Source organism: Magnolia sinica, chromosome 12, assembly GCF_029962835.1.
Source record: "Magnolia sinica isolate HGM2019 chromosome 12, MsV1, whole genome shotgun sequence".
NCBI lineage: Eukaryota > Viridiplantae > Streptophyta > Magnoliopsida > Magnoliales > Magnoliaceae > Magnolia > Magnolia sinica.
The window spans coordinates 74,317,628-74,345,018 of NC_080584.1; the positions used below are offsets into that span (position 1 = coordinate 74,317,628).

The window sequence follows — 27,391 nt, forward strand, 5'->3', positions numbered from 1 at the left end:
GCAGAAATCAGCATCGTTTCAAATTATTTTCCTCCCATCATGCAATTTTTCCATAGCAGGTAGGTGATCATTCCCTATTTGAAAAATTCATAAGAAATTGCCTTATATAATCTAGACATTGAAATATTCATAAGGAATTCCTTATTGAAGAATATTCTTTATATGACTACTGAACCAATGCAAATATTATTATTATTATTATTATTTTTTTTTTGCATTTGATATTATCTAGTGGGATGATGAATATTTATGTGATCAAATTTTTTTTTATGCAATGATTCTTACGGGTGCTCTGATATTATTTTTTACAATATTTCCTTGTAAGTTAGATGCATCTTATGTGAATAATTATTTGTTTTATACAATGATTCTTATGGGTCCTTTGCCCAGGGTCATTCCCGAAATGATCAGCATGACACGGATGCTCTGCCTAGGGTCATTCCTAAAATGATCGGCATGGGTGCTCTGCCCTGGGTGATTTCCTAAAAGGATCAATACACACGGGTGCACTGCCTGAGCTTTTGTCCCCAAAAGGTTATACCGGTGCTCTACCGAGGGTCATACTCTGAAAGGATCAACACCGGTGCTCTGCCGTGGGTCATCCCCTAAAAGGATCAGCACACATGAGTGTTTTTCCTACTCCAAATCTTAACATCTTTAGAAAAGCTATGTTAAACAATTTATTCATTCCATATTCATGAATGTTAAATTATTTACTATGATTTTACATCCAATATTCATCTTATTTTGATTAATATGTCGGGATTAAATTTGGTAATATTTGTAAGATTTTCAACTCGGGATTGACGTGATCCTATTGAGTTGTCAACTCATTATGTTTTAACCGTTTCAAGTTATGAATATTTTGAAGATGCAGGGTACTACTATTAGTAGTGGAGCATGGAATGTAGTTAGATGAACGTGGCATGTCATTCTACATAGAATAAATTTTATTTTATTTTAGAACTCTGAGTGTAGTTTGGGCTTGACTTTCTTACTTCAAGTTAAGTTAAATAACTATGCATCGATGTAATAACAGATTATGTAATTGGATATTTTAATTTGTGTTTGGATTTTAAAGTGTTGGGTTATGGTGTGAAAAAAAAAATGAAATGCATATGAAATTGTCATACTTTAATTGTATTTTATTTTTTTAATTTTTATATAGGTCACGGGTCTGGAATTCGGGTCCTAGACACCCAATTCGGGTACCCGAATTTTGGGGCGTGACACCTCCACTTTCACATGGGTTGTTTCTGGACGAGCCATTAGTGTTCATTTTCAGCTAGCCTATCAGAGGCTTGGACCATCTGACAAACTGGGTACCACCTGATGCAATTGGGGCCGGGCATTTGATATCCTTAGTCACTCATTGTTGAATACCTGAAGTTTTGAGAGTTCATCATGTGTTTTGAAGTGCTTACAAAGTCCCAACAACTCTATTAGTACTTACATGAGTCTGATTTCCACCAAATATCCTTGCCAAACCAAAATCTGAGATTCTAGGGTTCATTCATCATCTCGAAGAACATTGCTGGCCTTTAGATCCATATGAATTATTCGAAGCCTAGAATCTTGATGAAGATAGAGAACCCCACGAGCAATCCCCATGATAATCTTAAACCGCCGTCTCCAATCCAATAACACTCTCCTCGTTTCATCTGCACCAGATTTTAATCTAGTTATAGGAAATTAATGTCATGTGTGTATGTATATATGCGTGTTTGTGTTCCACCAGAATTGAGAAATTACAATCAGGAAAGAGAGTCTTGTAATGATTTTGATGCTTTTTTGTGTAACATTTTTTCCCCCATACCTATACACCAAGAGTAATTTTATAAACCATATTTGCACATGATCGATACAGATTCCAATCAATCAAAACTGTTCATACAATGGGCCATCTCTTGTATGGGACATAACCTAAAATAGGGTTGATCTAATGTTCCAAACTGTAAGATTGGTATGGACTGTAATGATCAGGAGATTCAGTTTTTGTTTCTGCAGACGACAACCTATGAGAGATGGCCCACTGATTTCAGGGTGCTCTGGATCAATATGTACGCATGCATCCATTTGGCATAGAGATGGTAATTTTATTTATAACTTAAGCTCATGATCATGCCACAATTAATGCATACGCATAAAAGAATCAAACAGAGGGCTAGTAGTGATGTGTAGATTTTTAAGTTCCCCGATCAGTTATATTGATTTAGTCAGGGACTCATACAAATCAGGTGGGTCGCTTGTCATCCTTGAATGGAATCCGCCTATTATACAAATAAAGATCAGTAATCAGGTATTAAGAGAGTCAGACCGAAAATAAACCACTCTAAGCTTTTGTTTCTCATGTACTCCTAAATTAGCATCTTTTCCTCTCCTTAAGTGTAACAGCCCATAATCCTAATAAGATTCGAGTTCCTAAATCAGCATCTTTTCCTCTCCTTAAGTGCAACAGCCCTTAATCCTAATAAGATTCTTGTGTTGAAGTTTTGCAATCAACAAAACCTTGATCTTGCTCGGGTGGTAGACTCTCGGGAGTGTCGAAACCCGGTTAAGGGTTCGAGTATCCATAGCTGGTGAAAGCCCACTACGGCGTGAGTGTGTGTGGGGGTGTGTGTGCGTATGTAAAAAAAAAATAAAAAATACAAAACCTGCAGATTTTTGAATTCTTCATTCCCTTGCCCAGAAATCTTAGAAAGCCTTTTCACCACCAATTCCTGATCGTTCATCACCTTACCCCTGAAAGTAACAATCCAATAAATTTGGGTTTTGATTACAATCAAGAAGCACATGAATTCACCCATTCTTAAAATCATCATATAATAATATTATACACGAACTTTCACATATAGCTCCATCTTTCTCATTTAACAATCTGAAATTTTTATGCAAGTTTACTCACACATAAGAATATACTATTACACTTGTTTAACTGTACACCTGTAGATCCGTTAATTTTAACTGTCTATATGTGGTTTAGCTTGATTTTAAACCATAAGGAGTACTTTTTAACCGTTAATGATAGGATAAACCATGAAATACACTAGTATTACTTGTACATTAAAACTAATCATGGTATAACCTATCACTATCAGATAAAGATATCTAACCGTCCACTTTGAATTTAAACCACCCGATCAAAGGAAATTAACTACTGGATCTTCATATTCACTCGTTCACACATCAAATTAAAATTTAAATCTACTCATCTTGTTTGTCACTTATAAATATACTTATATTACCATAAAAAAAAAATGATATAAGCATTTTACACCTGTGAACTAATCACTTGAATCTAATGGTATACATTTGTAATATGGATTACTTTAAAAAATAACTTTATATATATCATTTTATAAAACTTACCGTATAATAACTCGTAAATATGATTAATATCCTAATCATCTAATTACTTAAATTTTAGCCCTTCATCTGTCCACTTATCATATTTGTATTCACCAAACGGGCCATCTAAATATCAAAATAAACTATTCAATTAGAAGATCATAGAGTATACATCAAAATTGTCAATTAATTTTCATTCAGTATGTTTGATACATATTATTTTGAATTATGGATATGTGTATGTCATTAAAAAGGCATCTTGGCCATCCTAGTGAAATCAAGGCCCAAACTTAGCCCATTGGTAGAGCACATAAAATTACAAGCCGTGGTGAAATTTCATTCCAAGCGAATGGTCCAAATAAAAGTTATTTTTGTTTGAAATTTTTTTACTACAAAAGTGGGATGTGAGGAGTACGGTCTCTTTTCTTTTTGGAAGTGAAAGTCACCGCGGGAATGGCCACCTAGGTTGAATATGCCATGATCCCTAGCTTTTTGTTGGAGGTTGTCCGAAGGGCTGTACAGGTTCATTTTGTTTCAATAAATTGTTGGTGGCTCCGATCTACTTAAAAAAAAAAAAAAAAAAAAACAAAAAAAGAACAAAAAAAAAAAGAAGGTTTGAATATGCCATGAAATCCTGGCCATTATCGATCCATCCCATCCGACAATCTTATCATGACTACTCACTTAAATATTACCTCAACTACCCATCCGTAGAAATTAAGGACCTAAATTGTTTACTCCAGTACTGCTCTTTAAATGCACCACTTCATATTTGTAAGTCACACCAACATCATTTGAGTAAATTTAAACTACCTAAATTAGATTTTCTTATTATCAAGATCAAATCTGCACTATCCCTTCATGAATTATCACTTGTATGCACCATATACGTGTTACACCAAGAAACATTAAATTCATAAATACAATTGTGGTTTTGATAAAAGAATCAAGATACTTTTATTTCCTTTGAAATTGGCTAGAATGTTGGGTGCACATCATTGTTGGTATCAGAGCGGGAGGTCTCGTGTTCGAGACTCCTCACGGGTGGTGATTAATACAGGGGCATTTTCACACTGGGCTCGAGTGGGGTCGCATGTTGGATGTAGGGGCACACTCGGGGTGGGTGACCCATGCGATTTGGGGCCCACGGGGGAGGTCTCATATTCGAGACTCCTTACCAGGGGTGAGTAATGTCCATTTCACACCGGGCTCGAGTGAGGTAGCCCGTAGGATGCAGGGACACACTCGGAGTGGGCAACCCATGTGATTTGGGGCCCACGAAGGGGGTTTGGCCGAGGTCCTAACCCATGAGATGTGGGGCCTGGGTTATGAGATAAAGAGATTAATTCACCATACTCTAACAGTTCGAGCTTTTAGAGCAAGTGCTTAATTGTCTTGCATCAAATATATATATATATATATATATATATATATATATATATATATATATATATATATATATATATATATATAAACAATGTGCTTGGTGAAGAATCCCAAGCTTGGCCGTCTCTCCTGCTCCCTCCTTTGCCTCCTTTGATTCTCCAACTCAACCAACATTCTATGCCACCGATCTTTGTGGAACCCACCTTGTTGATCTGGACCGCACATCATTAGTCATTAATGGTCGACATCCTATCTTTGTTGTTCTTTACCATGCAATCTGTTTTGATGATTTTAATATAAGGTTTATTTATGCTTCTATCTAAGTATGCGCAATTTGTTTTGAGTAAGTAGAACTAAAGTCGTGTCTCGTTGGAGACATTTGAAAGCTCCAGGACATCTTAAGGATAGGCACATGTCATTACACTACATGTGTAATCCTTATACCACAGTTCCTATTTTAAGATTTATGTCATCAAGATCGATAGTATTTGTAACTGCACTTAGTTTCAATTCACTTACATTAAATGTTTTGATGACTACCATAATCCAATGCTAGTGGTCTTGATGGACCAGATTGTCATAGCATTGCCCGTATTATTATTCAACAATTGCATTGGTTAACCATTTAGATGTTTCTTCAAATTAAAATATGTTTTCAAAATGTTTTCAAAAGATTAATCATGGATATTTATCAATGTATCCCAAGTGAGAGAATGTAAGAATTTTATAAGGTGGGCCTAATTAATCAACGGTCTGGAATGTCCTAAGGGTTGGATAATGTGATCGGGTGTACCAGTGGGCCCTATTAAGTTGTGATGCATCTAGAAAATTCGCGTTAGGAGTGAGATGATAGAACTGTAATACACAAATAGTATCCAAGTGGGACTGAGATTACCTAATTCGTGTACAACCATAGGGAAAGGAGTTTCAATGGGTTTCAAACTCCTCGATCTGCCATCTATAACTATAAGAACAAATGTGGGTCTCCAATCCAACACATCGATAGAAGCAAGAATTCCCATCAGGGCTTCTCTAAGGGTGTAAGGAGAGGAAGACTGCAACATCAAGCCTACAACGATGACGTCCCAAGAAGGTATGCAATTTCATTTATCTGATCTTCATTCTCAATGCACCGCAAGGTCTTTTTTCAATTCCGCATAAAACTTTACATGAGTCTCTATTGGAAAAAAAAGAAAAAAAGAAAAAGCATTAGCATCTTAAGTTTGAATTGCCATATTAAGAACCATTTTTAAAATAATGTATGTTGCATAGGAAAGATAAATGACTACTTTAAAACTTGGCGGAAATGTTGTTAAAAAATACGAGAAGGTAAATGAATAGTACTAAAGACGAATGTATCTAGTAAATTATAAATGGGCCTTTCTTCCCTGGCTCAACCGGAGAAGCCAGAAATGCATTGGAAACTCACTCCGGCTAGAAGAGATCGGTTGCTAGCAGCCAACCAAAATTAAATCCCCAATTGGATCCCAAATTGATGGGTTGGTGTGGGCTTGCTCTGCCTCCTATCTTTTCTGGCTTTGTTAATCTTCCCCTGTACCGCGGGCACCAAGTCAGAGGTTCATTTTGTAGTTGTTAAGAAGAAATACAAAACATAATTGCGGTCCACATATGCACGGCTTGGATTTTGAACATAAATGAAAAGTTTGAAGTTATGCAATGGCAGACTGTAACATGTAGTCCAACCGTGACTCTAGACAAAAGACCTCTAATTAGATAGCTATCACAGCGACTTTAACTCTTCTGACTTAGTGAACTATTTATTCACAGTCTTGCTGGTAGTAAACTTTATGAAGGTCCTGTAACTGTGGGCCCCACGGCTAAAGTTGTAACATCCCGTCACTATAGTTAATCCAACGTACTAAATAGGGTAGACTTTTCTCGGAAGCCTTTCTACGGAGCTTGACATTGCTGCTGCCAATATTAATTAGCCATCCATATCCTACTCTCCCAGCAGCTTCCATCAGGCAGATGCGAGGTGGTTGGATCCCTAATTGTGGGTTTCACCGTGAAGTATGATACTTACATCCTCACCGCCCAACCATTTAGACAGCTCGGCATGACCCAAAAAATATGTAGATCCAAATCTTAGGTGGACCACACCATAGGAAAGAGTTGTGATTGAATACCCAACATAAAAAAAACTTCTTGGGGCGAACAGAACGTTTATTTTCCATCCAACCTGTGGACAAGGTCAAAAATATCTGGATGAATCGACCACACAAATATAGCTTGATCCTAAACTTTTGGGGCTCACAAGAAGTTTTTAATTGTCAGTCACTGCTGTTTCCTGTGGCGCGGTCCACCTGACATTTGTATCGGCTCAATTTTGGGATCTTGCGTAAAAAGAATCTGTTAAAATGGTTGGACGGCGTGGATGTAAGGAACATACATCAAGGTGGGTACATCCCCGAATCCACTGAAGCACTCCCTAATGCAAATGTCATAGGTGTGAATTCTAGGCCGTTCATCATCTGTGTCCCATCATTAATCTCTAAGTGGATCGTCTTGACAATAGAGCCAGGCTACATACTTTTAGTGTATCATGAGATCAACGTCCTGGATAAGGCGAGTAGAATTTGGATAGCCACTCTTGCGTGCAGCAAGCTTTTCATCCCACATTTCCCTCCAACAAAAGAAGAAGAACAACAAGAGAACATCCAAAAAAGAAAATCAAAGACATCAATGGAGTGTCCCTTCTCTATTCCATTGCTCATCCTATCATCCTTCTATCTTCTAACCTGCACCGGGGAAGATAGGATAACCCTAGGCCAATCCATCACAGCAAACCAAACCATTACCTCTCAGCGTGGAATTTTCTCACTAGGTTTCTTCAGTCCTCAAAATTCCACAAACCGCTATGTTGGGATATGGTATCACAATATTCCTGTTCAAACTGTCGTATGGGTTGCTAACAGAGAAAACCCAGTCACAGATTCCTCAGGAGTTCTTACAATTACCCAAGATGGAAATCTCGCCTTCTTGGGTACAACTGAAAACATCCTTTGGTCATCGAATGTGTCGATTCCAGCTCGAAGAAATACTACTGCAACACTCTTGGATGATGGTAATCTTGTTTTAAGAGATGACAGTCAGTCGGTCTTGTGGCAGAGCTTCGACTATCCTTCCAATTCCTTTCTCCCAGGTATGAAACTATCAGCAAACCTAAAAACTGGTGAAACTATATGCGTTTTTTCGTGGAAAGATGCCAATAACCCAGCACCAGGAGAATTTTCTGTATGTACGGACCCTCACACACCGCGCCAGCTGATCATGCTGAGAAGATCAGACAAATACTGGAGAAGTAATGTTGGGCAGCTTGGAGCGGTTGTAACGATGCTTGGGAAAAATACTGTACTCTCCCAAGCTACTGTAACTGACGACCAGGAGATCTATTTCACCATGACAATCACAGGTGGTATGATCATGGCAAGGTACTTTTTGGCTCCTACTGGGCTAGTCCAGGCGCTGATATGGGAGGAAGATTCCAGGAAGTGGAAACCGATTTTTTCATATCCGACGATTGGATGTGATTTTTATGCCCCATGTGGTCCATTTGCTAGCTGTGATCGTAGAATGTCACCGACTATCTGTAAGTGTTTGAAAGGATTCAAGCCAAAATTTCAGAAAGATTGGGATATGGGGAAATGGTCTGGAGGTTGTGTGAGGCGGGAGCCGTTGGAATGTAAGATGGGAGACGGCTTTATGAAGCTGGAAAATATGAAACTGCCTGATTTTTCGATATCCTTAGGAAACGTGAGTATGAGAGATTGTGAACTACAATGCCACAACAACTGTTCTTGCACGGCTTATGTTTACAGTAATCTGACGGGCTCGGTTGTTTGGAGATGCTTGATTTGGACTGGGGATTTGATTGATCTTGTGGAGGTTTCTGGAATGACTTGGGATATCTACATACGCCTTGCCGGCTCCGAATTCGGTATGTCTGAGATCTCTTCGAGGTGAGGAATGTTAATTCCAGACGCCCCAAGTTTTATCACAAGTACAAACTCATCGCATATGCCAACAAGGCACGTGTGAAGAATCCAGAACGTGTCCCCACATGAAATATTTATTATGTAAAAGATTCATCTGGCCCATTACACGGGTTTTACACACGTAGCAACAGATGGACAGTCTACATTCACGTGCATATGTCTCTGACGAGTGGGCCAATATGATTTCAGGATAGAACATATGCACTGAGGGGAACGTTTGTCCCAGGACGTGCACACGTAGACCATGTTGGCATGTGTGGTGGTCCTTTGTTTTTCCACTCACAATGGGGTGGCCGGAATTTTCATTCTCCTTCAAGCTTCATTTGCACTGTAGTTTTTCCTTTTCGTCCATTCAAGGGTCGACCCTAAATTGATAGGAGTAAGGGAAAGACAGCCATAGTAATGTTATCAAACAATGGTCCATAATGACTTCTTAGGTGAAAATTCCATCGTAGAACACCTATGATGTGTAAAAATCAACGCTAATAAGATTATTAATGTAAATTTCCTAAATTTTAGTATACTTAGAACTAAAATAAATAAATAAATATTTTTATTTTAATTAAGAAATAAAAATAATTTAATATTTGAATTGGTAGAGATATTTTGGTTGATAAAGAGCTTGAGGATGTGCAAACAAATAAGAGATAGAAAACCCTATAGAGAAAGAGAGGATATTCTAAGAGGGCTTGATCAGGTAAGTTCCAACCCTTAGATTTTTATTTTTTTATTTTTTTATTTTTTATTATTTATTTATTTATTATTATTATTATTATTTTAATCTCCACCTGATCTATGCAATGGATAATGTGGATCATCCACACAATCATTGTATAGGTGCGTGGAATTTTTTTAACAAAGAGATTATTTGTATTTTCAAATATGGGCAATAATATTTTAGGAATAAATTTAACTGTTAACGTTCGATCGTGTTAAGATAAATATGAACCTGTCATTTGATCCTAAGCAGTAAAAGATACTATTGCATGCCTTAAATTTCAAATCAATCTGGTCAGTGGATGAGCCATTTTTACTAGATTTAACCATACGGATTATTTATACCTTAGATTCTAAAATGGTGATCAAACATATTACATTAGATCCCCACTACGTATGCTTATTCTTTAATAGATCTAAATTATTATCCAGAGAATATGAGTCAATCTAACCATTTGATGGGCCATAAAGATAAAAGATTAGTATCATACATATTATACTTTAAATAAGGTTTTTTTTTTTTCTTTTTTTTTTTTTTTTTGAAACATAAATAGTTTGGATTTAAGCAATCTATTAACCCATTCTTAATTTAAAATTTTACAATGCCAATGGATGACTTAGATCTATACCATATGATCAGTGGAACATTTAAAATAAGATAAATAATGACACTTAAAAAGTTAATTAAAATTTTTTATTTTTCTAAACTTTAATATTTTAAATTTTGTGAGTTAAATTAATAACAATCATTAACCATATAAAATTAACATGACGATCAGCGCACTTGGTTGATCGAGTGCACCCCACATGATAAGATTACTAACAACTAGTATTCAATCTAAGAGAATTCAGAATCAAACGATTGAATTCTCCATGTGGGCTGTCTAAATTGAGAATTTATTAACCAAATATGAATTGATCAAATAGGTTAGAAAGATGTAAATAAGGAATTAATTGAACTGTGTAATTAGGTAATTACTAACTGATTGATCTGAATATAATATATTGAAATCCACATCTACAGATTTCAAGTGAGTGATCCTAATATGTTTCTTCTCCATTATGATTAAATTAGTCATCTGATTATTTTTACTGATTGTGATTCTCTGTGTTGAATGCTTGTTTACTTAAAAATAAAACTGATATTATTGTTATATAAGTGACAATTGTCAACATGATGTACAAATCATTCTCATGCATCTATGTCATGCATTGCATATCTGCATTGACTACCTGTGGGCACTCCTCGGATTACCTGTAAGTACTTACATTACTGAGTGACCTAGGGGATCATTTATGGATGCCCACAATATGTGGAAGCATACCAACATGGCAGAAGCCTGCCCAAAAAGGGGGAGATGTATATTGATGAGATCTAACTCAAGTAAATGGACTGATTAACCGACTTGATGCATTCACGCATCCATGCATCTCATGACATTCATGTATTTTTATTTTAATTATGATGTGGATGAAATATGATGGGTTCACTCACTGGGCCTAGCCAGGTGATATTTTATTAATGGAAAAATCATACATATTTACTGAACGATGAAACAACTGCTCAAGTTTCAAGGCAAGAAGGTGAATCGGTGGATGATTTACAAGGGTTATGGCCCTATCCTGATGAAGATGAATTGAATATGTTAAATTACTAACATATCTAGTTGAACTTATGTTATTCCTTTAATTATGTGTTTAAATAAATTTTATGTTGAGAACTAAAAGTTATGAATAGTTAAAGTTTTTATTAGTAAATGGTTTAATAGAGTCCCAAATGGGTGGGTGGTGGTATCATGCTTAACTTTTGTGAATATTATGAATATGTAAATTGAATGCTTACAAATGATCTCGATAGTGGATATATGTGCATGTTATTGAAATAAATGAATGTGAGATGTTTTGTTGAAGGTTTGAGTTTGGAAACTTATTGTACATTTTAACTAACCCTCTGAAAATGGTATGAATAAATGATTACTCTTAGTTATGAATGGCAAGGCTGGGTACTGGCTTGCAAGCCTCCACTCTCTTCGTGCACCTGAACGATCTCCTGAGAGAAGTGAAGGGTAGAATTTTTCTAGACAGAACGGGCCTGGGCATTCTAAGGAGATGATTCCTTGCTCATTCCTTCGATTTGATGTCCTTTTCTTCCTTTTACAATAGGCTCCGAAGAGGCAGGTTGCCTATTGGGCCCGAATGTAAAGTGGTTGTACAACTTTCTTTGATATAGAAATTGAAAAGTTGGGTTTCAAAATTATTATTATTATTTTTTTAAATGGTTTTAGTACACATGGTGTACAAGTCATGTGTCATAACTCGGGTCCGAAGGTGCACTCTATGCAATCGAATTTTGGAGCGTGACAAATAAACATCCAATCACGACTTGGAAAATAAGTCTTACAATCCCTTTTGCAAGCCCTTAATTAGGTTGTTGTGACCACTTGATCAGGATAATTCTAGGACCATGCGCAATCACAAGTTGGCCCACTTGAGCTCTAGATCAATATGGACCTGAACACATTAACGAGAATAATCAGTCAATGTTACCACAATGTCATTTATTAAATGGAAGGCAGGTGAAGATAGTTTTCTAATGAAGTGGTAAATTGTTTTCCCTTTCAATGCAGGTGGAAGCAATCAGATAAGCGACGTCTCTAGTAAGAGAAACCGTTTGCCTCGGATTATACTACCCATAATTGCTACTTCCATGGTTGTTTTGGGAATGTTTGGCTATTTTTTATGGAGGAGACTCAAGAAACAAGGTAATTCTAGTATCTTCTGATCACCATTTTAGCGGAAATATATGTATTTGTAGCAGTGAATATATATATGCATCCGTATGACTAGGCCTTCGGGCAAAAGTGGGGCCATTAAAGCCAATGGTTTAATGATACAAACAAATGAGTTGTTGGGTGCCACCCCAAAAATCTCCTAACTTGAAAGATTCTGGCCACCAATCACGGAACTTTTTTGACGGTGACATTTACAGCATCTTCCATCCGTAGTTGGGGCTGATAAACGAATAGACTGGATCATTCATCCATGGTTACCACTTTCATGAGGGACTGAATTTCCTCTTTTCAAGGGTTGCATAGTTCCTCAATAGAGTAATTAATCCCTAGGTGTAAGATTTCAAACCTTCTTTGCATCACGGAGATTTAATTACATTCTCGTTTAGTCTTAAAAGCACTAAATTATTGTCTTTTAGGGAAGAGAGATGCAAATACTGCAACACTTGATCAAAGAGCTAATTATTTTGCAACCGAGTTTAGAAGTGATGATACACTTCTAAATGGGGAGTATATTCCAGATCAGTTACCACTATTCACATTCGGTAGCATTGTAGACGCTACAGAAAACTTCTCTTTGGCGAATAAGCTTGGGGAAGGTGGGTTTGGTCCTGTTTACAAGGTAACGTCCAATCGCCATGACCAAATTTGTAAGTTGGGAAAACAAATGGGTGGTATAAAATATATATTGATGGATATTCTTCTTCTTCTTCTTTTCTTCTTCTTTTTTCTTTTTCTTTTTCTTCCTTTTTTTTTTTTTTTTTTTTTTCAACTTTGTTTAAGTATCTTGTCAGTGCTATAATAGATGGGTGTTTACAAAGTAGGGGTTGGACTATAAGTTACTGTTCACCCAGCGGATAACTTTGAACCTTTCATGTGCGCCTGCCCAACATCTACTCCATGCATTAGGTTGGGCAGTTAGTTAGAATCATCTTGTGTGAACATTAGCATTAGCAACATTGACTAATCAAGTGGACCACCCATGCATTTTTCTATTCATCAATGGATATATAGAAATTGTATTCTATGTTGTGGCCCACCTGATGATTATATGCGGCAGAATTTTGCATTAGGTGATCCTCATGGGGAGGAAACCTATCGGAAGGGTTGGATGTTGCATGAAAATAATATTTTCTAAGTTATCTGCTTGGTGAACTTGTGCTCCAACCAGTTGAACTCTAAACATTTGTTCATAAAGAAAGGTTAGTGGAAATAGTGAATGCAAAGCGGATTAATAACAGCGATTCTGGTGTTTTCAGGGAAGGTTGCCAGGAGGTTTAGAAATAGCAGTAAAAGCACTTTCCAAGAGTTCTGGGCAAGGCCTGGAGGAGTTCAGGAACGAAGTAGAACTTATTGCAAACCTCCAACACAAGAATCTCGTTAAACTGTTGGGTTGGTGCATTCATGCGGAAGAAAAGATACTAATCTATGAATACATGCCCAACAAAAGCTTGGATAAACTTCTGTTTGGTTTGTTACTCAGCACATGACAAAAGAATATCTCAATTCCATTTGATTTAGGAATTTATTTATATAATTTTTCAAAAATTCTTCAATCAAAATATCTAATAAAGAATATCCATCAGATCCAACCCAAAAATCACAACTAGATTGGGGGAAACGCTTCTACATTGTTGAAGGTATTGCTCACGGGCTTCTTTATCTTCACAAGTATTCGAGGTTAAGAATCATTCATCGAGATCTAAAAGCCAGCAATATTCTACTGGATGGTGAAATGAACCCCAAAATATCAGACTTTGGTTTGGCTAGAATTTTTGGAGGAAACCAGATTGAAGCGAGTACTGATAGAATCATGGGAACATAGTAAGTGCCATTTTTTGGAGACTCACTTGCATTCAAACGTCTGAATGCATATGCACCACAAACTGATGCTTATTACTCAACCAATTTTCTAATTAGATTGGTTGTATTAATTTCTGCAGTGGCTATATGCCCCCTGAGTATGCATTGGCGGGTCACTTCTCAGAGAAATCCGACGTATTTAGTTTCGGGGTGTTGCTGTTAGAAATAGTTACTGGAAAGAGGAATGCAGGTTTTTATCCCACAGATCGATGGTCAAATACTTTAGTATATGTAAGTAGCATACATTATTTTATTTTCCCGCCCAGCTTTTGTACACATGATATTGTGCACTAACACATTTTGTAGGCTAGCTGAGGGCCATAGCTCGTGTTGGAGTTGGACATGCTTCAGCTAGCACTAATGCATTTTGTAGGGTAACAATTTGGTTTGGGCTGGCTGAGGACCGTACCTCATGTTGAACTTGGATACATTTCTGGGTAGCCCCCTTACAAACCAAACATTAATCCCAAATGGGCACATCCCTTTGAACATTGAAAGTGGGATTGGAATGCACATCAATCCCAAACAGGCGACAGTCCAATCCAACTTGTTTTATTCATCAACGATTGCCATTTTTCATGAATGAAAATGTGGCAGCATGCCGTGTTTTCCACCTTGGGCTGATTCTTGTTTTGCATATTCCATAAAGATGAAATTTACATGATGCCAATGGTGAATTTTAATTTCTTCAGGCATGGAAACTATGGAAAGAAGGTAAGACCATGGAGCTGATGGATCCATCGATAAGCAGTTCACATGTCACTCATGAAGTCGAGAGATGCATCCATGTGGGGCTTTTGTGTGTCCATGACGACCCAGATGAACGCCCAACAATGTCTTCCGTTATCTCTATGTTGGGAAATGGAACTGTGCTACCACCAACGCCCAAGAAGCCAGCCTTTTCAACAAGTAGGGGCTCCATTGCTGTCGATCCATCTTCTAGTGAATCCAGGAATTATTCTATAAATGATTTGACGATTAGCACGCTAGAGGCCAGGCCATAGTTATCACTTTGGCATGCTGAGAGGTAACATAATTTTAAATTTTCGAATCATGCCATGTATTTTAATCAAGCTTGTTTCTTGAAGGAATGCAATTATGAACCTATGTCAAACCAAGACCTGAAATGTATTCTCTTCCCAGATCAATAAAAGCCTCTCCATAGGGCATATTTGGGTGTATATCCTTGCAATAGAGTTAATAATCAAAGTACAATAAAATCTTATCAGTCAATAAGGAATGCCTCTAAAGGACAGAAGAATAGCAGGCAGACATAATTGAAAGCAACAGAGAAGGGTGACAGAAAACCAAAATCGGCCATGTCTCGTGGAAGCAAGCGACAATGAAAAGGAGACCGAAGAAGATAAAGATGAAGGTCAAGTATAAGAAGAAATGCATGAGGAGGCTGAAGAGGAAGTGCCAAAAGATAAGGCAGAGATCCAAGTAGAGACAGGTCAAGTATCTCTCCTTATGGCCCCGTCATCCTTCCATTGGTAGGCATAGATTTTTTTGCTTAATACTGCTTACTTGTAGGCAAAGGGGTACTTCAGGCAAGAGATGCATTGGTTCTATTTGATGTCTTTAATCAAGTTTTAGTTTCCTTTTCTGTTTGAGATTCTTTACAGTTTCCTTTTCGGTTTTGGATGAGATTCTTCCTAGATTTCTTTTCCGTTTGGGATTCTTCCCAAGGCTATATATATGGGTGTAAACAAGATTACTAGGACTTTTCAAATTCATCCAAGGGGCTCGAAGGGTGTAGCAATGGTGAGATTCGAGGATGATCTAGTCAGGTAAACTCTTTCTCTTTGTAATTTTGCTTTCAAAGTATTCATCTATCATTTTGTGCCGTGGTTTTTCCTGCAAGGGTTTTTCAATGTTAAAATCTTCATGTACTTCTCCCTTTTGCTTGGTCTCCTTTTGCTTGGTCTCAATGGGTTGCCATCCTAGATCCACCTCTGTGTGCTTTTGCGGTCCCCCCAACAAGTTTAATGTTTTGCTGGTTTTTGGTTTATGTATTCATATCGGTTTAGCAAGTTAATATAGTTTTTATGCATGGTTTTGTTTAAATCTTATATTGGTAAATTTCTTTATATGCTTGGTTTTTTCTGTTGAGTGTATGATGACACAGAGATGTCTGTGACAAATTCACTCCGTCCATCTATTTTTAAAGAACACAATAGGATTGGAATCTAAAAATCAGGCATATCCAAAACTCATGTCATGTGGGCGATATCACATGAAACAGTGGGGATTGAATGCTTAGGCGTGACAGAAGTTTTTTATTAGGATGATACTTGTTCTTACGGTTTATCTGAGTGGTAATAACCGTATGAACGGTTTGGATCGCAAATAAAGGTTTTAACGGTGGACGTTTCCATTCCCACTGCACCAGAGTTTTGGTTCTGCCTAATATTTTATAATCCTATCCTATTGTGATCTTTAAAAACAGATGGACGGAGTGGATTTGTCACGGACATTTCTGTGGAACTCACACAGCCCCGGGCAGGGGTGTAACTATGTGCCTGGGGCACATGCGTTCTCCATCAAGAGCGGGCTTCCATGGTTGATTCAGTTTGAATGTGGCCCCGTTGATAGTTGTTGCTGATACATTGCCATGAGATGGATAATATGATGGGGAATAATAACCTCATTAAGAAAACATGCATCATCGGACCACTTATTGAATCCATGGATGGATCAATTACTTAAGACATGCATCATGACAAGAAAAAGATTCTACCATCAAATTGCTTGATGGATTGACGGTCCTCATACATAAAGTTGTGATGGAGTCAAAATATCAATTGATTCAATGAACCGACTGTTAAAGACAACTTGATGGCCAAGGATGTGGACAATTTCAGTCATCATGATGAAGATGAACAGTCTTCTACCTTCTTTGTAAGGACCAAAGTACATAGATCCAAGGCTGGTAGTGACGAGAACAACAGTGTATCTAGCAACGTTAATCCAAAGTGACTAATCACAAATTAATTGTTACAAAAGAGGTGGAAGTTAACACCATGGATACGAAGGATGGCAATGAAATGAAAGGTGATGTTTTGTTCTCTGAAATTATACCATAAGTATAAAATTCTAATTAGTTGTGTATGATTTAATTATTACTTGCTGCCAAAGATACAGAAGACGAATTATAAAGATGGGTCAACACAATGGGCTACTACCATTCTAAACTCGGGGTAAGTTTAAAATTTTAATTAGAGGAGTCTGTTGTATGTCAAAATAAAGGACAATCATATAAATGAGTGCAATCGAAAGAAATTGGGCTAAAAAGTTTGATCAACATCCTAAGAGTGCACTATTAGTTTCTCTCTTTTCTCTTTTTGTTTCCCTTTTTCTGGTTGGGTGGGTGTGGCTGCGTTTATAGCAATATGAGATTGTGAGTAAATGATAGGCGAGACTCCTTTTTGTCCGAGCGAGCCCCAAGAATAGTACTAGTGGCCTTGTTGGATTAATAATATTGCCGTGTTGGATTAATAATATTTGGTGGTGAGTCTCCACCTTAAAAAAAAAAAAGAAAAAAAAAAGAAAAAAAAAAGAAAAAAAAAGAAAGAAGAAACCTATGTTGGAAAGAATATAAATGACTAGAAAATAAAATCTGGACCAATAAATCAATGGAACGGAAAGTACATGTTCGGAACATAAAAGCTAGACCGCCTAGTGCCATTTCCCACCAAGTGCACCAAACTGGTGCGAACTTTTTGACAGCTCATCATACGTTATCTGAGTCCAAAATCTGAATGGTCCAATGATGCACCACCCCATGAAACCCCCAGGGCTCAACTTTTACTTCGATCCAAAATTTTGGTGGGCCATGAAAAAGGAAAACAGTTTCCTCCCTTGATTTACATCTCTCTTTGTCATGGGCCACCAGATTTTTATATGAGGGAGAAAATTGTTTACCTGAGATTTCATGGAATGCGGCATCACATGGACCATTCTGATTAGATACCAATGACACATGTGCAAAGTCGCACAGGTGCGCAGGTAAGCATGCCTCCATATATATAATTCCACGTATAGTTGGACCGACACATGCGAAATATGGTTGAACATCGGGTGAAGTAGTTAAATACGTGATGAGGACTGGAGACGTCTTAATTATTATGCCAGGTCCCTCGTCTTGTGGTCCGAAATCATGCATTAACTTGTCAGCGTTCATACCACATTATTATTGGAAATTAGGCATCTGGAGATTAGACAACGATATATTTAAATAAGAAAATGCTACTTTCTGCATTTGGCCCATTAAATGGTATTCCTTGTTTGGTGGAATATTTACACCATTGCCCTGTTGCACGTGTGGAAACTTGACAATCATGTTACAGATTAGAACCGCTCATCTATGTACTTCGAGAGACGGGAGAAATTAGGATGGGCGAACCCTTTTTGCTTTTCACCGACCATCAGCGTACCTTTTGAAAGTGGAATTACCTTAAATACCTCGATTTAAAAAATTTTGGAACCAAATTAGTTTGTATGCATAACTATGATAGTCTTCTTCATATTATTAGAATATGTACAAAAATAATAATCTACTAAAAATGTTGATTCTCGACGACATGATGGATGAAAAAACGAGACACCGAGATTTTAATATTTGGTGAACTAAGATTTTGGAAAGATAAAATCTATATTAGCCTCCTTCATAAGTGAAATCCAATTAGACGTAAAATCTTGTACTTCTCATGTTATGGTGGCAATGAGGTATACTGAATTACCACGCTTTTTTCAATTAAAAATCCCAATCTACACCTTTCAACAGGTACATCTAGTGTGGTACCCTTGATGTTATTATCCTCTCTAGTGGATAACATTGCAGTTAATGCACGAGTGGACCATACATGAATCGTATAAATTTCCAACCGCTTCTCATGAATCATTAATCTGATCATGCTTAATCAGGCATTGTTTGATCAGGTACGTGCATAAGATTAAATTTAAATACTTGAATCATGATGCACATTTGTTTATTTTTGAGATGGAATAAATTTATGTTTACAATATTTATTGATTAAAATTTTATTAAAATATTAATATAATAATATATAAATATTTTTTCAAAATTTATTCTTAATAAAATCCAATCTTGCATAACATGGGTAGACACCGTTCGGTTCGGTCTAGTTCTGGGGTGAAATCGGAACTGCACCGTTTCCAACAGTTCCAATAAAACTAGAACCAGAACCGGACTGTTTGCACTCTAGAACCGAATTGGAACCGGATCGGAAAAAACTGACTCGGTTCGGTTCACCACCCTTTGGTGTTCCCAAAATGATTTTGCTGCCAATGTCTATGGGTATTGTGATCCATTTGATGAATGGTCTTATTTTTTATATTTAAAAAATAAAATAGAATTTAAATGTTTATTGACAAAGGGGTCCAGTTACAGGTTTGGTTTTACAGTCGGGTTATGTAGATCGAGAAGCCAACCAAACTAACCGGCTTTTTTTTTTTTTTTTTTTTCAGAACTGAAATGAAACCGGTACACTTTAGAACCGGACCAAACTTGTGCGGTCTGGTCGGTTCCGGTCCAATTTACCGGTTCTAGCGGTTCGGTGTGCACCCCTATTACAGTGTGGAGAAAAGCAAAAGTCTACCTGAGTGCACTTTGTCAAAAACTTGCCGCCCGCCCTTGCCAATGCGACACACAGTTGTAATATCTGACCTTCTCATCAAGCTAGACCCACCTAACAGATGCCCTGAGTAAAAATGCACTTGCAGGAGTTGGTCATGACCCTCCATTGTGAGCGGCAAAGGACCAGCCATCCGGATTACCAAACCATAGCCCTTTTGTACGAGGAATTCAACGATACCCAGGCACTTGAAATGGTACACACGGCATATATTAACTCAATTTAAATGGGCTAAATTTGTGGAACATGCTATCTCTGATGGGGGGTTTAGATCGTAACTTTGCTTATGCCTTAAGTAACTTATCTTGGTTTTTTTCATATGATAGGATGCCTCCGCCCTTTCTGCACTAGGCACAGCCCAAATCTGATTTGCATGTCACTTGTAAATGTCTCTGTTTATCAATGAAATCTGGCAAGTATTATTATTATTATTATTATTATTATTATTATTATTATTTTAACTTATCTTGGTTTCTACTTATTAAACTAAAGTAATTTAGTAACTTTTAATTAGAAAAGTTACTTGTAATTGATCTTAAACCAAACTTATCTCAAATAAATTATTTTTCTACTGCTGCAAGTAAAAAAACTAACTTATTTGGTGGTATCCAAACAGGCCCTAAATTTAAATCTAAAACTCAGATTTTTCCGGCAATCTTAACTTTTAATCGTGGACCCTTGTTTTTTGAAATCAGATTAATGGATATTTTCATTATAAACTATTCAATAAATGTTCAATGATATAATAATTATAAAATGGTATAAAATTAATTTTGTATTCATGATACATCCGGACAAGTAAAAATAGTTTAAATGGTTTAGTTAAAATTACTTGCATGATGCATGTGCAAATTCTCAATGAATTTGTGTGGCCCCAAGAATTTTTTAATGGTGGGCACTCAATCACCACTATTTCATGTGGTGTCGTTGATGTAGAGCAGGTCGCGGACAGTTTCATGGCCAAGATGGATCAAAAAATGCCTGGTCGATGACAGAAGTGATCCGGACCGTTGGATCTTAGATCGGGCGTATCTCACAATCCGGAATGAGTTATCAGGCGTAAAATATATGGTTTTGGGGTAGAACAAGCTACTTTAGCCAACCAACCCCGCTACGCCGGGTTACGCAGCCTGGATTTGCGAAATACCCCTGGATCGACGGTCGTTTCCCTGTTTTAATTTCATTTTTACTATAAATAGTAAGTTTTAGTTTGATTATAACTCGTCATCCGTCGGGCTTTAGGAGTTGTGTCCAACGTGAAGAGAGCTTAGAATAATTAGGAGAACGGTTTGGTGAAGCCAAATAGGACACTTACTATTTTTGGCCGAAAACCTTGTGCGCTAGTAGACATCATAACTGTGTATAAATAATAAGTTTACTATCTATAGTAAGTCGCAAATTCTAGGAGTTTTAGTTATAGTTTGATTCTGATTTCTTTCCCATTGCTTAGTACCCCTATTTATTTAAAGAGTTGTGAAGTCGTTTTTATTCATTCATTAGTCAATTTTAAATTTTATTAGAATTTATTTCAATTTTCTTGCTTTCTTTCCTCGTGAATTCGAAAAGTCTCCGTGATGAGTCCTAAAAAGCTCCGTGGATTCGGAGTAGTTATCCTTGAGGAAGACGGTGATCGACCTCATCACGTTCATCCCTGCGTCACATGCAGTATGCAATGGCATAACCTCTTTTTTATGCACACATTTATAGATCATGCCTAAAAATGAGCTGTAAATCTGAATGGACAGATGGATAAAAAAACATATATCATGATGGCCCCACAGATTTTCCAAAACGAGGTCAGTACCCGAGGGGTTACTACGAAATCTGAATCCTGATAAGGCTACTGTCCACCTCGACCACGGGTCCTACTCTGTGAAGGAGTCCACCTCTGTCATGGGTCCTATTCAATTGTGACAGGTGGGGCCCAATGGTTGGATAATTCATACCATCCTATTCAATTGTGACGGGTAGGTCCAATGTTTGGATAATTCATACCATTAGCATGCTAAGCGCTGCTTTAAGTAGCTATGTGCCATGTAGCATATGCCACGCATATATCTTAGTCTTAACACCGTATAAGTCTGTTTTTTAAAATTAAAAAAAAAAAAAAAAAAAAAAAAAAACACACAGCCATATCACATCTACTTGATCTCTTGATCTCAATGTTGAAACGTAGTATATCGACCAATAAGCTATAGATCTAGACTAAATGCCATGTATCTCAATTAAATAGCTTCAGTCGTCGATGAATTTACATATGCTATAAGCTATATAGTTTATGTTACTCATTGTATAGTTTACACTACAAGTTATTTTTCATTAAAATTAAATTAATTTATATTTTCAATAATTTATTATATTTTCTATTTTTCAATAAAAATTAATTTATCTTTTCAACAATTTTCTTTAATTTTTTTAGTTAATTTTTATCTGCTTTTCCTGTTATTTTATATTGTGTTTGGTTGCATCAGATGTTATAAAATTTCATTATTAGTTTGTTTAATTTGGTACAAAATATTATAAATTTTCATGATATTTGATGCAATCGAGCATAACCTTCATTAAAAAAAATTAAAACTAATGTGTAGCTTACACCACACGCTATGTAGGTAATGCCTCACATTTCATAGCATAAAACGCTGCTCTCCGCATTATTCTCTAGTCAAGTCACTGATGTTGAATCCCACTATTGATTGACCCAAAATTCTATGACTACATGTTATTTACCAGTCAAGTCACTGATGCTGAATCCTACAATTGATTGGCCCAAAATTCTATGGCTTTCACATTATAACAACTAAAATTAGGACTTTTATGCATTGATGTGGACTGTCATTGAATTTGGCAACTCTTTCCAAAGATACCGAACAATCTCTCCCGATGACTTTTATTTTTTTTTCCATAAAGATGGGAGCTCACCACCAATAATTTTATTATCAGTACGAAAATATCCTCACAAACATTCGACACCGAAAAGAAAACATAGTGCAACCTATCATTTGCCCTTACATTCGTTCTACTAAACAACCCTTACCCAAAATCACCAATGCCTAACTAACCCTCTGCACCAACCAATACGAGCCAACACAAACCTGTCACAAGCCAATATTAGGGTCGAACACCTTGCTTTCTCTCCGCCTCTACCATCTCATAGACTAAGGTAATTAATCAAGCCCTGATCCCTTTGGGGACCTCCTCTTTGCTTCTATATACCCCATCCATACCCCATTCAGGACCACTCCCAATCTTAGCCAGACCATCCACTTCAAAATTACCTTCTCTCAAAGTATGCCCGATCCTGAAATTAAAGTCCCTTTCAGTACTTGAACATGGACCGTTGTTATATTTCTCCTTTTGCTTCTTAACCATCTGTCTACTATCAGGACACAGTCAAAAGGTGAATTTTTTGTAGGGAGGAAATTTTAGAGGTATGGTCCATTCACAGTAGGACAGACAAATGGAATGGCTTACCTAACCATGGCCCCACTTGCCATAATTAAAAGCCGGTCTAGTGGTCTATGGTGTGCAAAGATACGTGGCCAACTGTAGTACACTTCCTTTTAAGGTTGTCCGTGGGTCTGGCTAAGAGGAAAGAAAGTATGCTCCACTAGTACTTGTGTGGAGCCAACAACATTTATGTATCATATCCAACCCGTCTATCCACTGAATCTCCTCAGTTTATATCCGATGTCATGAATATTAGTTCAATACAAAGCTTGGGTGGACCACAACATGGGAACAAGTCGGAAGGGGACACTCACCATTGACTTTATCTAGAGCCCACATGAGTTGCAGAACAGCTGATTTTTGGTCCTAACTCTTCATCGGGGGAAGATGAAGCATCAGGACTGCTTATAGACAATATGGTGGCCATGCCCTCCCAACCTGTCTCCTGTGCTATGGGACACAGCTGATGGATCCTGTCATGAATGGGAGGGGATTAGATGTGGCCCTGGCCTCACCCAAGTTCGTGCAGTCCTTGCTGTGGGCGCCACCTTGATTATGTAATCTATATCCACACCGTTTATCTGTTTTACCAGATCATTTTAGGGCATGAGCCCAAAATGGTAGAAGATCCAATTCTCAAGTGGACATACAATGGGAGACAGTGCTAATTTCACCTCCTACCATAAAAAAATTTGATAGGGCCATTGTAAGGTTTCTGTAATGTTCATCTGTCATCTAGACTTTTTTTTTTTTTTCCCTTTTGCCAACTTCGATCCCTCAATCGTAGAGGTGGGATGATGAAGCTCAGTAACACCTACGAAAGCTTAAGGTTGGCATCAGTCGATAATGTCACATAAGCCTTGATAAAGAGATAAAACAAATATCAGCTTGATCCACAAAATTCTGTGGATCGACTTCCTTTTTGGGCTCGTGCCCTAAAACGGATGGATGGCGTTGATACAGAATATGTACATCAAAATGAGCCCCACGGTAAAGGCTGCACAGTCTTGGGTGAGGCCGGGCCACTCCCAAATCATGTGGCCCCACCTGTTGCCTTTATACCTCCTGAGTACAATCCAGATAGAAATTGAATAATGCCAAGAGATTTTATAGAAAAAACTGCCTAATCATTACAGAATTTACATTTTGGTCTCCTTTCAAAAGGTTTCCACTGAGCTGCCTCAATCCCAATAATTATCAATAGAGTACCTTCAATTAGATTTTTATTAACAGGTTCGAGTCAATTCATGCAAGCAAAGGGATAAGCCCGATGGGGATGTTTATGTGAAATCCACCAAAACCTCTAGGCGAATCACTCCCAGTTAGGCTCAAGTACCTAAAAATCAGCTCTATCCGTGATTTAGATGGGCTGATTCGAAATAATGTACACAAAACGTTCACCCTCCAAAATTGTGAGGATACATTTGATACTTTTGGGAGTAAAACAGTCACTTACAAGGCACGACAAGGCTAGAACCTGGAACCATTATCCTAGTATTGCATATTGATGACATGTTGATCACCAATTATAATATGTCTGAAATCGATGTACCGAAGACTCGGTTATCAGGATATTCGAGATGAAAGATATGGGGATTGCAAAGAGGATTTTCCGCGTATATATTCATAGAGATAGGAAAAGGAGTAGGCTTTGGGATGGACAAGGAAAAGCCGACAGTTAGGTGCGGTGCAACAGCCGCACTACCTTCTCTCGCTCATTCTTCTTTCTTTCATTTTCTTCGTTTCTTTTCCTCCTCCAATCTCTGGCCAGGGAGAGCTCCAACCTGACTAGAAATCGCCCCAAACCGGTGTGATTTGGTGGCTCGAATGGAGAAGGAGGTGACGACTCCAATGGCGGATTTCCACCCACTGTTTCTTCCTTTAATCCAACAGCATGAGGTGGTTCGCATGGACCCTAGGGAGCTTACGGGAGAGTTCTTTCGAAGCTTTAGGATCGTTTGGGCGGTGGGTTCGGGAGGAGAAGAAAATGGCTATTTCCTTGGTTGTGGCTACGAAAATGGAGGAGTGCCCTATCTCTTGATCATTGTGCCCTTTTATGCATCTCCTAACCCTTCCTAGACCATTGGATCAATAGCAAATGGTCCGGATCTTCTTTGGTTGAAACCACCTTTGAATACCATGGGTTGGAAAAACCAGTCGTGGTTTTGTTTGCAAGACCTAAACCACCAACATCAGACGGCTGAGAGCCCCTTAAACGGACGATCGAGATCAGTTGAAGACCCTTCACATGGATCGCCAAGCTGGCGGCAGCAGGGGCAGTTTCCATTTTTGGAAATAATGTGCTTCCAGGCCCTGTTTACGCCGGTTCCTGTGTGCATGTGGGTGCACACCATCAGGTGAAACCACCTAGAGTTTTGTCAGGGCTGAGGGACGCACACGATGGACAGTTTTGATCGTTCATGGGACGATCATATGGTGAGCCGTGATAAAAAATAGCGGATGCCTGTCCGTCTGCTCTTTTAAACGAGGAAAAGGAGGGAAATCCTTCATAGTTTTAGAAATGTCAGGTTAGCCTATAGCTGACCAAGTTGAGGGTCTCGTGCACCTCAGGTGCTGTAGCACCGGTGTACATGCACTCCAGTGCGGGACCCATTGTGATGTTTTAGGGGAATCCACTCTGTTCATTCACTTTGGGAGGCTCTAATCAGGGCCCTTGACTAAGGATGGGGTAGATCTAAAGTTTAGGTGCTATAAGTTCTAATTGAGGGTTTCCACTGAATTGGTGATCGAATCGTTTTGAACTTGGACCTCAACGGTCAAGATGGTCCTAGGGATTTATTTAGACACCCAGGACCACCTGATTTATGATTTTTGAACATTAAATGGTTTTATTAGGGTTAATTCAACATTCATTATTATTATTGTTATTACTATTTTTATTATTCTTATTATTAATTATTTCCTTTACATATTTTGTCATATATAATTTATATTATCAGGATTCGTTAATATATATAAATTATATGAATATTAGTAAGCAGAAATTAATATACATATTATTTGTATATTATTTGCATGGTATATAGGTGTTAGGTTTTAAATATTATACAAGTCATTAAGTTGTTTGAAATATGTTACTCATTATAAAATTTTTCAATATATTTTATTTTTTTTATGTATTACAAATTCCATAGTTTGTAATTTATATTAATGATATTGTAAGCATATGCATATAATATGGATTATAGTTACATATCATTCTAATATGAACTTCAAATATTTGTAAAATATATAAATAATATTTCATAGTACATGTATTTAGGTTGTATTATTTTTTGTATTAATATAAAATTAAATTAAATGGTAACACTTGAGTACTGGAAAGTACGGGGTGTTACAAAGAGAATCTCTATAACGAGAAGTTTACAGGATTTCGGGAGGGTCCCAACAAAAGGACTACGGACCTCTCCTATCGTGTAGCCCCTTAAAAGATTAAAGAAAAATAAAATTAATTGGATCCAAATGGACCTCTGTGCAGACGAAGAAAAGAAAAACCAAGATCTCCTGGTCTTGAGCTCCTTAAAAAACCTAGGCTTGATTTGTCCAAGACAAGCGCCGCTCCTCGGACACTACATGGAAGGTCAGAAATGATTCGGAAAATTCTGCCTAGGCAACCTTCACTGGCCATTCAAGCTAGCTCATCTGCAACTGCATTAATTCCTTCTCGGAAAATGTGAGTGAAGATGAGATTAAGAGTAGTCGTCTTTGCTTGAATTTCCCCCATCCTATACCAATACTCTAAGGATAGGCCGCTTGAGGATCCCTTGCCGCATTAACGACAATATTGGAGTCCGATTCGACAATCACTTTTGTCAGGCCCATTTTAGAACAAATGGACAAGCCATCAAGCATGGCCCGAGCTTTCGCCACCGTATTAGTTTCAATTCTGTATTGTCTGTAGAAGGCAAAGATCAGTCTCCCATAGTGGTCCCTACAAACTCCTCCACCTCCTGTAATACCCTGTTTCTTTTAAACGGTTGGTTCCACCATTAACCCACTGTTACATATGATGTGGCCCACATAAGCTTTGGATGGCCCTCATTTTTGGCTCATGCCCTAACCCTGTCGGGCAAAACTGATGAACGGTGTGGATTTATCACATCATAGCTGTGGGGCCAACTCTTCCAAAAAAATAAAAAAATAAAAC

General features: G+C 37.6%; 1 protein-coding gene across 1 annotated transcript in view; it reads left to right on the top strand.

Moving 5' to 3' along the window:
- Positions 1-7,312: 7,312 nt before the first annotated feature.
- The window catches only part of LOC131220252 (uncharacterized), a 58,714-nt gene continuing 38,635 nt past the window's right edge, over positions 7,313-27,391 (top strand). Inside the window, exons 1-8 of the mRNA XM_058215206.1 lie at positions 7,313-8,692; positions 12,095-12,229; positions 12,676-12,878; positions 13,516-13,726; positions 13,843-14,080; positions 14,200-14,350; positions 14,812-15,122; positions 16,984-17,094. Coding sequence (XP_058071189.1) covers positions 7,438-8,692; positions 12,095-12,229; positions 12,676-12,878; positions 13,516-13,726; positions 13,843-14,080; positions 14,200-14,350; positions 14,812-15,122; positions 16,984-17,094 — 2,615 coding nt within the window. The 5' untranslated portion in view covers positions 7,313-7,437. The remainder of the gene's footprint in view (positions 8,693-12,094; positions 12,230-12,675; positions 12,879-13,515; positions 13,727-13,842; positions 14,081-14,199; positions 14,351-14,811; positions 15,123-16,983; positions 17,095-27,391) is intronic.